Below are 13,139 nucleotides of genomic sequence, written 5' to 3' on the forward strand. Positions count from 1 at the left end.
TACAGTTTCAAGAATACCGACTGGAAATATTATATGTTCTTAAAATTTACCTAAATATTCCCCCAATATTTCAAATTAGAATGACTACTCGGTCCTTATTGTTTTTTAATTAAACGCAAACAATTTCACGGCACTGAGCATTATCAGGGACACGTGTTATTATAATATATTTTTCATCTGTAAATATGAGAACTATATTCGTGAACTGTGAACATTTGCTTCCTGTCTAATTTGTTCCCTCTTCCCTGTGGATTTTGAAAATCACAAAACAGGGACAGCATCGCCGTCAAAACTACTCTGTACCTTTAATTATGTCGCATGACGGAAGATGTAGTAATCTTCAACTGGCTAGAAAACGTTCTTGTGCCGGAAATAAACTACAACTACCACAAGTCTTTCCGCGTACGTCATTTTTTTCTTTTTCACAAACAACAATGGCGTCGCACGGAGCAGATGCGGGTTCCTCCAAGCCCATAGCGTCTGCGGAGGAGCAGCAGGGAGAGAGAAAACCAGCGGCCGTGTCGTTTGGTTTCACCAAAACAGCCAGTAAATTTAAACCGTTGACGAGCGACGCTCAGGCCAAGAAAGATGACAGAGATTACCTGACAGGAATTCATGGAAATGAGCTGCAAAGGTCGGCTTTTTCTGCTAATGCTAACATAACGTTTCGGTGTCATTTACCGGTTACGTTTCTCATCTTAGCTAGTCATTGTAATTACTGTGCTTTTTGACAATGAATAACTATGTATAATTGTTATATGGACACAGTTAGCAACGCAAAGTGTTATTTTGAAACGGCCCCGCCTGACAGCGCTCTAATTTTGTATTTTGGTGCAGTTCAAAGCCAAGTGAGAAACCCAAGGAGCTCATCATCCCTCTGATCCAGAAGAACCGCTGGCACAAGCCGGACCAAGTGGGCCAGAACTCAGAAAATGGAGGCAAAATAGAAAACACAGCCCAAGACAATGACTCTGTGGAGTCTCAAGCTGTTAAGGAGCTCATTGAAGGTTTGTGTATGTGTAGGAAGCAGGGCTGCGAGTACCATTAGATAACACAAATCGCCTAAAACTTCTCTTTACGTTCATAGATTCGCGGAGGCAGCTTGATCTGTGGCAAAATGGCCCTAAGTCAGAAAACATAAACCTCTCCATCCCCCTGTTAATGCAAAACAAAGTGCCAGAAGGCTTTGAGGATGGAGACCAAGTAAAGGTGGACCTGAGGCCTGAATCTGTAAGTATGGAGAGCAACATAAGGACATAAATTCTATTCTATTTGCTGTGCAGTTCAGTCTTATCTTGTCCATATACACTGCTGAAGGGTATAATATTAATTTTATTTTTATACAAAGTTTAGAAGTGTAGTCAAGAAGCTGCACTATGTCTTGTCTATGTGAGGGTGGTGCAGGACATGGATGAGAACCGTGAGATAGTGGTGAGGTGTGCTTGTGATGGTGATGGGCAGGATGACGGGTAACGTCAGGCAGGAATGAAAGTCAGTACAACATACAATACAACTTTATTTATAGAGCACATTTAAAACCCAACGGTATACCAAAGTGCTTCACATAAAAGACAGAAAATAAGACATAAATATTATAAATATTAAATATTAGTAAATATTATAGGACCTTAACAAAGTTCCAAGTACTCTAATAGGTCAGTGTCACTAATACACAGGAATAGCATAAAATGTATATCAAGTAAAACATGTTAAAAGCACACGTATAAAAGGTAAAATAGAGTAAGCCTAGGGATCAGATACAGGCATTAACGAGCAGGAAAGGCAAGGTTCGACGAGATCTTGGCTGCACGAGGAGTAACTGAGTAGATGATCTTAGTGCTCGAGCGGGAATTTACGATCTAAGGAGTTCAATAAGGTAGCTCGGGGCTGTGCTGTTGATAATTTTAAAGGTAAGCAGCAGTATTTCAAATTGGATGTGGTATTTAATGGGTAGCCAGTGCAGGTCAACTACAACAGAGGTAACAGAGGTAACAGAGGCAAACCTCCCAGTTCCGGTCAGAAGGCGTGCCGCCGCATTTTGGACAGTTTGCAGTCAACGAAGAAGGTCAGAATGAAGACTGAAATAAAGGGAGTTGCAGTAATCCAGCCTAGAGGTCACAAAGGCGTGAACAAGACCGAATACAAGTGTGTCAATGAGAGGGGACAAGTGTAACAGTGATGCTGTAAGAAGTAGAGGTAGTAAAGGTAAAGGAGTTAACTACCTGGGGTCACCATCTAAAGCAAGGGACAGTGCACAAGAGAGGTGAGGGAGAAAGTATAGACATGGTGGAGATGGGTGTCAGGGGTCATTTCTGACAGAAGCATAGCAGCAAGAGTAGAAGTTTACAAGATGGTAGTGCGACCTGCTATCAGGTATGGTTTGGAGATGTTAGTACTGACAAAAAGACAGGAAGCAGAGCTGGAGATGTTAAGCGTTTCATTGTAAGGGGCCAGAATGAAGAAGATTAGAAATTAGTATATCAGAGGGAGAGCTCAGGTTGACCGCTTTGGAGACAAAGTTAAAAATAGGTTGGGATGGCTGAATTTTAATTAAGGAGCTGCCATACAGGAGGTGAAGAGGAAGACCACGTTCATGGATGTACTGAAGGAGGAGATGTAAAGAATAGAATAGAATAGCCCTTTATTGTCATTGTATATGTACAAAGAAATTGTGGGCGCGCCACTCCAACTGCTGGAATAAAATGTAAATACAAGACAGCAGGAATAATGGCAAACAAGAGAAATGTATACAATCAAGAGGAATATATACAAAAACAATAGAAAGGCACACACTAGAGATAAGGGTTTGTGTGACGGAAGAGGATGCCAGAGAAAAGGGTGAATGAAGTCCAATGAACTACTTTTTTAGACATGCCTGTTTTTATTCATATCCAGCTGTTTCTACTACAGCTGAACTGTACTGACTAAGAAACGTGAAAATTCCAGAGTGATTTGGGCAGCACAATGGTTTCCTCACACCAAGGGGTCCTGGGTCTGAACCTGACAATTAACTGGGATTGTATGGACTTTGCATGTTCTCTGTGTTCTTGGTTATTTTAGCTACTTTTCAAAGATGTGTGTAAGCTTAGTTGAGGTTATGTTCAGGATGTTTCCCACCTCTCAGCCTATGACAGTTAAGAAAATAAATGATGAAATAAGTAAATGTGTAGAAATATGGAATAGAATTATTTGTTTTGATGATAATTTTCTAGAAATCACTTTTTTTGCAATATATTTAAACAAATTTTTATATTTAGAAAAAATGGTGAAAATGGAATTAATGCAAATAAATAAAAAAAATACATAAATAAATAACATGCAGTATGGAATTAAAAAAAAAAAACCATCAAAATGAACATTCAGTTCTGTAGCCACACAGTATATTTGGAACTACAAAGAACTAATACCTGATTGTGACAGCATTAAAGGGGTTGAACATGAAAAACCTGATGATATATCCTAAAAGACAGCTTCTTATTAGATGTTGAATTTCAGTCTTTGCTCAGGGAAAAGTCTGAAATGAAAGGATACCATAGAAATGACAATTTAAGGAACTGATACATAACTCTTGTATTAAATTTAAAGTAGGTGTAAAAAACAAAACAAAAACAAACAACTTTAGTTGTCTCAAAAGTTAAAAATTTGACTCTAATATGACAATTAACTGGAACAATATTGCACTTACAAAATGAATTCTGTTGTTTGTTTTGGGATATAGCCCATGCATGTTGAAAATTATATGCATAAATTGTCTTAAATTAGTCAAATTGGTCCTGATAACATACCTGTGGAAATTTTGGTCCCCACTTAGATTTCTGTATGGACATGAGTCCATATCCTATTATATCCACATCCTATTATATCTCAACAGTGTTGAGATATAATAGGCATATTCAAATACCTATTATATTGCCCTTACAGTTAACCCTGCATTGTTTTAAAACAACAAAAACAAAAAAAAGTAAAGCAAAACTAACACTGAAACCAATAAAAACATAAAGATTTTTAAACATTTTTAAAATAAACTGAATTTAAAACAAAAAAATGTTGAATGAAATGCTAAAAAAAAAGGGAAACTATTATGACTGTATCAAATGTGTATAATCTACAATAGAATCTATTAGAAAGCAGTGAGCAAATAAAAAAAGCCCGACAGTGCAAACTGTCTGGTAGACTGGCTGCTTTGACTCAGACTGAAATTTGAGTGTGGGAAAGTGCTGACTCTGGACTGGGAGACACCCCTGCATACATACACAGCGACACACACTTTGTCATTACAGTAAGACTTTGATAGCAGGCGAGCATCAGTCTCCCAGAGACATAAAGGCAACCAATTGGGTCTCTCTCTGTTTCTTTTCATGTAAAGGCCTCACATGTCTTCTCACTGTCATCCCATATCTGCTCTGTCACTGTGGATGTGACTAGCAAAACACGAGAGTCAGGGAAAATTTGCTCACGGTGCCCCTGAGCTCATTTTCATGCAGCATCCTCTGCGAGGGCTCCCAGCCCCCTTTAGAGGAAGACCTTCAGTGGAGAGAGATGAGCAGGGCTACTGCTGCTGTAGCTGCGGCCTGTTGACTCTGAGTCAGCCGGGACCGAGTCTGACAGCCTGTGGCCAAAAGGCTGAGTAAGACCGGCATGACAAGCTGTTTCTCTCTGTCAGCTGCAACAAACTTTTTTTTTTTTGTGCTTTATACGTCAAAGATTACATAAGCACCTTGTTTAGCCTGTTGGGAATTTTTAATGCAGACTGTGATGTCTGAATTTTTGAATGTAATATGCTTTAATTTCCAAAATAATTTTGCAGTATTTATTTGTCAGTCAACAGAGGCAGATTATGAGCGTGTTCCTGTTGAGGCTTATGGACTTGCAATGCTTAAAGGGATGGGTTGGAAGAAGGAGGAAGGCATTGGACGTACCTTTAAACAGTAAGTAACAAATTGATAGTTCTGCTACACTGACGTTTTAACACAGTGGTGTTCAAATGTATACTGAAACAGCAAGTCAACTGGCAAACAATTAATTGGCAGCTGTTATAATTGCTGTATAACTGATTAATTCCTGTGGATTTTCTTATTAACCTACAACAGTGGCACAGACTATAAAACTAAAAATAACTAGTAACTGTGCATTATTCTTCACCTACATAAAAGTAAAGCATTTAAATCTTTAGCCTGTTTTACAACCTGAACATGTCTATTCATGTCTATTGATTTATTCCTGTGCCTGCCTAACTGCTATAGAGATGTGAAGCCAATTGAGCACCAGCTGCGTCCGAAAGGATTGGGTCTTGGAGCAGATCGTTCGGCAGTAAAGGACCTGGAGCCCAGCAAACATCAGCGTCCCCCAAAGCCAGGCGAGGAGCGGGGAAAGGAGGAGGAGCTAGTGATGGGTCCCGGGGGTTGTGTGCTGGTACAGTCGGGGCCACATAAAGATCTCTATGGCAAGGTAGAGTTGATCTAGAATCTGTGTGGAACAAAGTCAGCATTTCCCACACAAGGACTGTATTAGACATGCTAGCCAAGTATATTCAGTGACTCATTTGGGTATTTTTATTTATTTATTTTAACTATACAAGTGTATGATTCTCACAATTATTTTGCAAGTTCAGTCTGCTAACAAGTCCGCCCCCTACACCCTTTCACTCCATAGCAAATGTAAGAGATTCTAATTAGGGGTAGAGTAGAAATACAACAGCAACCTTTGAGTCTTCCTCACCTTCCTGCACCGGAGACAGGGACTTGTAACGAATATCTTTGGCAATTTATTCTGCTGTCAGATTATTGAGATCTTCTTCACCTGTTATAACAGGTACCTATTTTATTTCATTTTCTGAAATCCCACACTCTGTCTTCTTTTTCATTACCGCCATATTTGTATTTTATCATATGAAGAAAAATAAATAAATAATTATGAGACATTTCACAAAACCATGTATAAATCATGGGTTGTATTTATGAAATGATCTCATGTAACTCATTTTTGTGCGGTTATAGTAAGATGGTATTTCTGCAGACTCACTGAGGAGGGCTGCGCAACACATTTCGATTAAAGGCTAGTCAGTTTGGAACTGCTTGTCATGTAGTGTGCACCCTAATACAGATGCACAGACAGTGTCAGCGTGTAGGGGCTGGAGTGGAGTTGAGCGCTTGATGTTTGAAAACTGGTTCACTTGTTAGTCATGTGTGCCGTGGTTTAAAAAGGACTCTAGTTTCACCATCTTGGACTAGAGTAGTGATATAGTCCTTGTTCAGCTCTGTCGATCTGCTGCAAGCTGGAGCAGAAGCCCCCACCAAACCAGAACCAGCAGCAGATGGAGAACTGGTTCATGCTTCGGTACACAGAGCAGAACAAGGACTATCGTTCCCATCTGCAGTCAAGGCGTGGAGCTGGAGTCTGTCCAGTGGCCACTCACTGTGGGAGGCAGCTGTTTATATTGTTCAGTTATTTGTTATAAAGTTCTTGGCTATCACACACAGGTGCATACATGTACAGGCGTGCAGACACTTAGACATACACCAGGTTCTAATGTTAAAGAAATGTAACTGAAGTTAGCCATTTGTTTTGTACTACCCACTTCTGACTATGTGTTTTTCTTTGCCTGAGGTAGATAGAAGGTGTTGATCCAGACAATGCTCGAGTCATGGTGAAGTTGGCTATTGGCAGCAAGGTTGTGACGATTAGCCAATACGCCATTAAACTGGTGGAGCGCAAGGAATATGAGAAATACAGCAAAGATCTCAGTGAGTAACTCTGACTTTTAAAAAAGTGACCTTTATTTTTTTCCTGCATAACGAATTAGAAGAAATCTCACTTAAAATATGGTGACATTTCATTAAATACCAAAATTCTGTTTTGTAAAAGACTTGTATTGCTATTGTAGGTACATATAATACAGATTTATTTTTTAATTAAATATCTAAGGGATCCTGCTGTTATGCAGTGTTCTGGGAATCAGACTTATCCTTTTCAGTGACATTTCACTGAACAGAGATTTAGCCACAGCCTGTATTTACGTTAGCCAGCAGTGTTTTTCCTAGAATGAAAAGGCCATGAAGAATAACTCTTTCAGTACTGTTGTCTGTGTTTGCAAAAAACATTTTTTTTAATGCCATCTAATACTGCTTTTCCCCCAACAATTAGGTCGCCTCAGTAAAGCCCACAAAGACAAGGAAAGGGAGAAAGAGAAGGGAAAGGATCAAGAGAGAGAGCGTCAGAGGCGGGAGGAGAACGAGAGGAGTAGTAACGGCGACAAAGTAAAACACAAGTCCTCAGAAAGAGATCGAGAAAAAGACGAGAAGAAGAGGAAACACAGAGAATCAAGTCAAGACAGGTACATTTCCACTAAGAGATGTAATATTTCAATAATGAGCATTTTAAAGTGAATTATCTGATGGTTTTTTACTTTATCATTTTAACAGCATGTTCTCTGCTTACATGTGTTCATCTTCTGTTTGTTTCGTAGAGATAAGCCTCCAGTGAAAGAAGCAAGGCGACCACCAGCTCCCCCGTCCTGGCTCCAGAGAGACCTGAAAGTTCGCTTTATAGACAAAGCGTTCAAAGGGGGCAGGTACTACAATTCAAAGGTACTCCAGCTTTATTACACCTTTCTATGTCAGTTATTAACAGCTTTGAATTAACAGATTTTAATGTGTTGAAGCTACAGGCAGATAAAAAAAATTAAAGGAAAGGGCAAGCTGATAGGGAATTACATACCACCACAGCTTTATTGTGCCTTCATTAGATTTTGATGGGGTTTTTAACTTTTCTGACAATAGCAGGCTTATACGGTATAACGAACTAAACAATTCCTAAATAACATCAGAAATACAAATTTATTGAAATAATTATTCATTTCATGAATGTACTACAGCCCGCACGTCTCACTGTTGCAGTCTATGTGGCACTGCATTCCTGATTTCTCCATTCTCCCTGTTATTGGAATTCACAAATAAGAAAGGAGGAAAATAAAACATTGTGTTAGCCTTGCGACAGACTGGCGACCTGTCCAGGCAGCACCCTGCCTCTCGCCGTAAGACAGCTGGGATAGGCTCCAGCCCCCCCGCGACCCTGAAAAGGATAAACGGCACAGAATGGATGGATGGAAAATAAAACAAACACCATCTTGTGATGTGAACTTAGTTGGGAAGTAATTTAATCTAGAAAACTGGGCTGGGGACAATACGACACACTTTGTCGAACTAAGTGGTCTCTGTTTTGTTAGGTTGCTCACCTGCATCAATAAGGTGGAGTTTCAGGACTTGCTCCATTTACTACTTGAAGTTGTCATTGTTCACAGCTCACTGAGCTCAGTTGCCACTGCTGGTAGAGACTGCCCTCTGGTGGTGTTTCTGGTTTCTGGGCAGCATGCCATGATAGATAGCTTTGTAGAAATAGATGGTCTAGTTTTGGGTTTTTTTTTTCTGTGACAGTATTGAATGGATGAGTTCCTGCCCCAAGTGGAGGAGTTCAAGTATCTCGGGGTCTTGTTCGCGAGTGATGGGAGAAGGGAGCCGGAGATCGACAGACGGATTGGGGCTGCAGCTGCAGTAATGCGGACGCTGCACCGGTCCGTCGTGGTGAAGAGGGAGCTGAGTGTAAAAGCGAAGCTCTCAATTTACCGGTCGATCTACGTCCCTACCCTCACCTATGGCCACGAGCTGTGGGTAGTGACCGAAAGAACGAGATCGCGGATACAAGCGGCAGAAATGAGCTTCCTCCGAAGGGTGGCTGGTCTCTCCCTTAGAGATAGGGTGAGAAGTTCGGCCATCCGGGAGGGGCTCAGAGTAGAGCAGCTGCTGCTCCACATCGAAAGGAGCCAGCTGAGGTGGTTCGGGCATCTGACAAGGATGCCCCCTGGGCGCCTCCTGGGTGAGGTGTTCCAGGCATGTCCCACCGGGAGGAGGCCCCGGGGCAGACCCAGGACACGCTGGAGAGATTATATCTCTCGGCTGGCCTGGGAACGCCTTGGTATTCCCCCGGATAAGCTGGAGGAGGTGGCTGGGGAGAGGGAGGTCTGGGCCTCTTTGCTTAGGCTGCTGCCCCCGCGACCCGGCCCCGGACAAAGCGGATGAAGATGGATGGATGGATGGACAGTATTGAAAATCCTGCTGTCAGAATTTCTAAATACCCTACAGTTCAGCTCAAGCCTACTTTGCACTGACTCTCTAAGTCTTTGAAATTCTACCGAGGCCATAAATCATTCTTGTGAAAAGAAATTCTCCCATTTGATGCTTTGATGATGGTTTTAGAGAGTACTAATATGACATGAGTAGTTGGTTTAAGATTTGGTGACACATCGAAGTGTGGCTACTTGTTTACCAGTGATGGGGCCATTATCATCCAGGAAGAGCCCACTCCCACTGCGATAGAAATGTTAATCCCCCAGAACAACTTTGCATTAAGTGCAGTAACCCCAACAGGAACAGAAAAATAGCCCTCACAGCATAAACAAGCTGGATATACCCTCATTGTTAGGTTAGGGACTCAGGATTTTCCTTTAACTTGTTAGCGGTGTGCCAGTTTGCATTAGAGATGGCTTTATTAGATGTGAAAATAAAGGACTAGAAAGCCCTTTTTAATTGCCTTTTTTAGTTTCACACTCTATATAGAAAACTTTTAATCCTAAGCAGCTGAAATAGACGAATCACTGCTTTGTTATCATCATGTAGCATGTCAGAAACTACTTTATCTTTCAAGTGTGTTCACTTTTTTGAGAGTCAGACATTAGTTGTAGTTAGTTTTAAACCAAAGTATCGGCATTCACAGAAAAGCCACAGAATGTTGCTGTGATAATTTCAAACTTCAGTTTCCGTCAGAGCTCTTAAAATAAGTCTCGTTTTTGTGCAGATGCAAGTGGAGGATGTCCTGACGCCGTCTACCTGTGTGTGCCGAACTGAAGAGGGAAGACTGTTAGACGGTGAGTTATTAGTGTGATCTCGGGCTTGCTCGGTGTTATTTTTCTCAGTCTGTGGCGTTCGTGTTTTCTGTTGCCTAATTGGAGCTTGTCAGGAAATGTGTAAAATGTGTGCTGTCACTGTCTCTGTTGAATTCCTTATTCATCTAACAAGTTAAGGTGTTTTTAGCTGCTCATAAGTTGCATGAAAAAAATTAATCACTGTTATTGTGAGGTGTTTAAGGAATAGACAGATGTGACTTTTTTTGTTAGAATTTGAAGGAAATGTATGGCTTTATTTGTTTTTGAAGGTTTGTTAAATCTCTTTTTTTCCATTTCTTTGCACATAATGATGAATAAGTTATAATTGTTGACCAGTAGATTAACTTGTAATGCTCATTTTCTTTTCCCTCAGGTTAAGTTTCCCAGGTCTGCACCTTTGCATATTTAAATATAAAGGTGTATAGGTCCTCGCAGCTAACTTTCAACAATGCAAAGCAAATATGGATTTTTTAAAAATGGTTGAACTATCCCTTTTGGCACGACTGAATCTCCAGAATAACCAGTCTTCTATACTGTTTACAGTTAGTTAATTTGAGAGATATGTACAGTTTTAATCTGTTAGGATTATACTCAGATCTCTTCTGTCATGATAAGTTTTGTTTCTGTGTTTTGTTTAAAATGAACTTCATATTGTCCTGGCTGCAGTTGTGCTTTTTAACAGCTAACTTTACACAATGCTATCATGTCAAATCAGTCACTTTAAAATCATGTCAGCATAAAAGTGTTCAGAATCTTTAGGCGCAGGACAAGAATCTGTTTGCAGATTACTTACAGGTAAATGGTCCTGTTGAAGAGCAAGGGGAGGGATTACTGATTATTGTTATTGCCAAAATATAACCTTGAGTTAGAATAATATTTTTACATTTTATTTGTTCTTTAAAATGTATTTGTTGCAAAAATAATAACATGACTTCTTACCACGGATATCTGCTGGCTATGGTGGAAGCATTGGTTATTGTTCTGAGAGGTCGGTCTGCTGATTTAAATCTGGCAACCAGACTTCCCAGATTGGGGATTAATTTGATTCTTTTTCCTTATTGGTTATTAGCAAACATACAGTGGCTTGCAAAAGTATTTGGCCCCCTTGAAATTTCCCACATTTTGTCACATTACAGCCACAAACATGAACCAACTTCATTGGAATTCCACGTGAAAGACCAATACAAAGTGGTGTACACGTGAGAAGTGGAACCGAAATCATACATGATCCCAAACATTTGTTACAAATAAATAACTGCAAAGTGGGGTGTGCGTAATTATTCAACCCCTTTGGTCTGAGTGCAGTCAGTTGCCCATAGACATTGCCTGATGAGTGCTAATGACTAAATAGAGTGCACCTGTGTGTAATCTAATGTCAGTACAAATACAGCTGCTCTGTGACGGCCTCAGAGGTTGTCTAAGAGAATATTGGGAGCAACAACACCATGAAGTCCAAAGAACACACCAGACAGGTCAGCATCCCACGGAGCACTGTTCAAGCGATCATTCAGAAATGGAAGGAGTATGGCACAACTGTAAACCTACCAAGACAAGGCCGTCCACCTAAACTCACAGGCCGAACAAGGAGTGCACTGATCAGAAATGCAGCCGAGAGGCCCATGGTGACTCTGGACGAGCTGCAGAGATCTACAGCTCAGGTGGGGGAATCTGTCCATAGGACAACTATTAGTCGTGCACTGCACAAAATTGGCCTTTATGGAAGAGTGGCAAGAAGAAAGCCATTGTTAACAAAAAAAAAACACAAGAAGTCCTGTTTGCAGTTTGCACCAAGCCATGTGGGGGACACGGCAAACATGTGGAAGAAGGTGCTCTGGTCAGATGAGACCAAAATGGAACTTTTTGGCCAAAATGCAAAACGCTATGTGTGGCGGAAAACTAACACTGCACATCACTCTGAACACACCATCACCACTGTCAAATATGGTGGTGGCAGCATCATGCTCTGGGGGTGCTTCTCTTCAGCAGGGACAGGGAAGCTGGTCAGAGTTGATGGGAGGATGGATGGAGCCAAATACAGGGCAATCTTGGAAGAAAACCTCTTGGAGTCTGCAAAATACTTGAGACTAGGGCGGAGGTTCACCTTCCAGCAGGACAACGACCCTAAACATAAAGCCAGGGCAACAATGGAATGGTTTAAAACAAAACGTATCCATGTGTTAGAATGGCCCAGTCAAAGTCCAGATCTAAATCCAATCGAGAATCTGTGGCAAGATCTGAAAACTGCTGTTCACAAACGCTGTCCATCTAATCTGACTGAGCTGGAGCTGTTTTGCAAAGAAGAATGGGCAAGGATTTCAGTCTGTAGATGTGCAAAGCTGGTAGAGACATAACCTAAAAGACTGGCAGGTGTAATTGCAGCAAAAGGTGGTTCTACAAAGTATTGACTCAGGGGGCTGAATAATTACGTACACCCCACTTTGCAGTTATTTATTTGTAAAAAAATGTTTGGAATCATGTATGATTTCCGTTCCACTTCTCACGTGTACACCACTTTGTGTTGGTCTTTCACGTGGAATTCCAATAAAATTGATTCATGTTTGTGGCTGTAATGTGACAAAATGTGGAAAAGTTCAAGGGGGCCGAATACTTTTGCAAGCCACTGTAAATGTCAGAATCTGCTGGCTCTGAGTGCTGCCTAGTTGGTATTACTGCAGAAATTCTTCAATGAATGACGTAGCGTTTCTTTTTTTCTTTTCCTGTGGCAGATGTGAAGCAGGACATGCTGGAAACTATTGTCCCAAAAAGTGAATATGATTCTGTAATGGTGGTACTGGGTGAGCACAAGGGAAAGGTGAGCAAAGTAACCTCTCTGCTTTTTATTTATAGATAGATAATTTGTTTAAATCTGATTAGCTAATACTGATCACTATATTCCCACCTGATTCAGGTTGGCCGTATTCTTCAGCGGGACAAGAACAAGTGCAGAGCGATGGTCCAGCTCGACAGATACGAGGATAAAGTGTTCACATTGGACTATGACACCATTTGTCACTATGTTGGGGCAGCAGCAGACCACTGATTTCTGATGTTTACTGTAATATTCACTGTCCTTTTTCCATCGACTTCTTCCCAGCTGTTTTTTTTGTTTTGTTTTTTTAGTTATTATTCAAGTATTATGGATTTTAAAAGATTGCAACTTTGTAATAAAAACTTGTCGATTTTTTTCCCCTTGTACATATGG

At 40.7% G+C, this 13,139-nt stretch overlaps 1 protein-coding gene across 1 annotated transcript; it reads left to right on the forward strand.

Annotated features, from left to right (window-relative positions):
- Positions 1-171: 171 nt before the first annotated feature.
- Positions 172-13,121, forward strand: gpkow (G patch domain and KOW motifs). Its single transcript, XM_086278790.1, has 11 exons — positions 172-634; positions 838-1,007; positions 1,088-1,230; positions 4,822-4,928; positions 5,244-5,448; positions 6,611-6,743; positions 7,144-7,333; positions 7,466-7,586; positions 9,850-9,919; positions 12,664-12,749; positions 12,846-13,121. Exons 1-11 carry the CDS (start codon positions 312-314, stop codon positions 12,975-12,977), a joined length of 1,680 nt encoding a protein of 559 aa, XP_086134916.1. The 5' UTR covers positions 172-311; the 3' UTR covers positions 12,978-13,121.
- Positions 13,122-13,139: the final 18 nt, after the last annotated feature.

The sequence above is a fragment of the Aulonocara sp. 'chitande type north' Nkhata Bay genome, linkage group LG20 (genome assembly GCF_057382095.1).
Source record: "Aulonocara sp. 'chitande type north' Nkhata Bay isolate Kocher_YH1m ecotype deep benthic linkage group LG20, A_spYH_male_GT1.1, whole genome shotgun sequence".
Taxonomy (NCBI): Eukaryota; Metazoa; Chordata; class Actinopteri; order Cichliformes; family Cichlidae; genus Aulonocara; species Aulonocara sp. 'chitande type north' Nkhata Bay.

What these genes read in the sequence shown, in the direction of transcription:
- gpkow (XM_086278790.1), top strand. Translation starts at nt 312, where the DNA reads ATGTCGCATGACGGAAGATGTAGTAATCTTCAACTGGCTAGAAAACGT. An exon ending in TGGACCTGAGGCCTGAATCT is followed by an intron (nt 1,231 to 4,821) that starts GTAAGTATGGAG and finishes TTTATTTGTCAG; the next exon opens with TCAACAGAGGCAGATTATGA. An exon ending in GCAGGTACTACAATTCAAAG is followed by an intron (nt 7,587 to 9,849) that starts GTACTCCAGCTT and finishes GTTTTTGTGCAG; the next exon opens with ATGCAAGTGGAGGATGTCCT.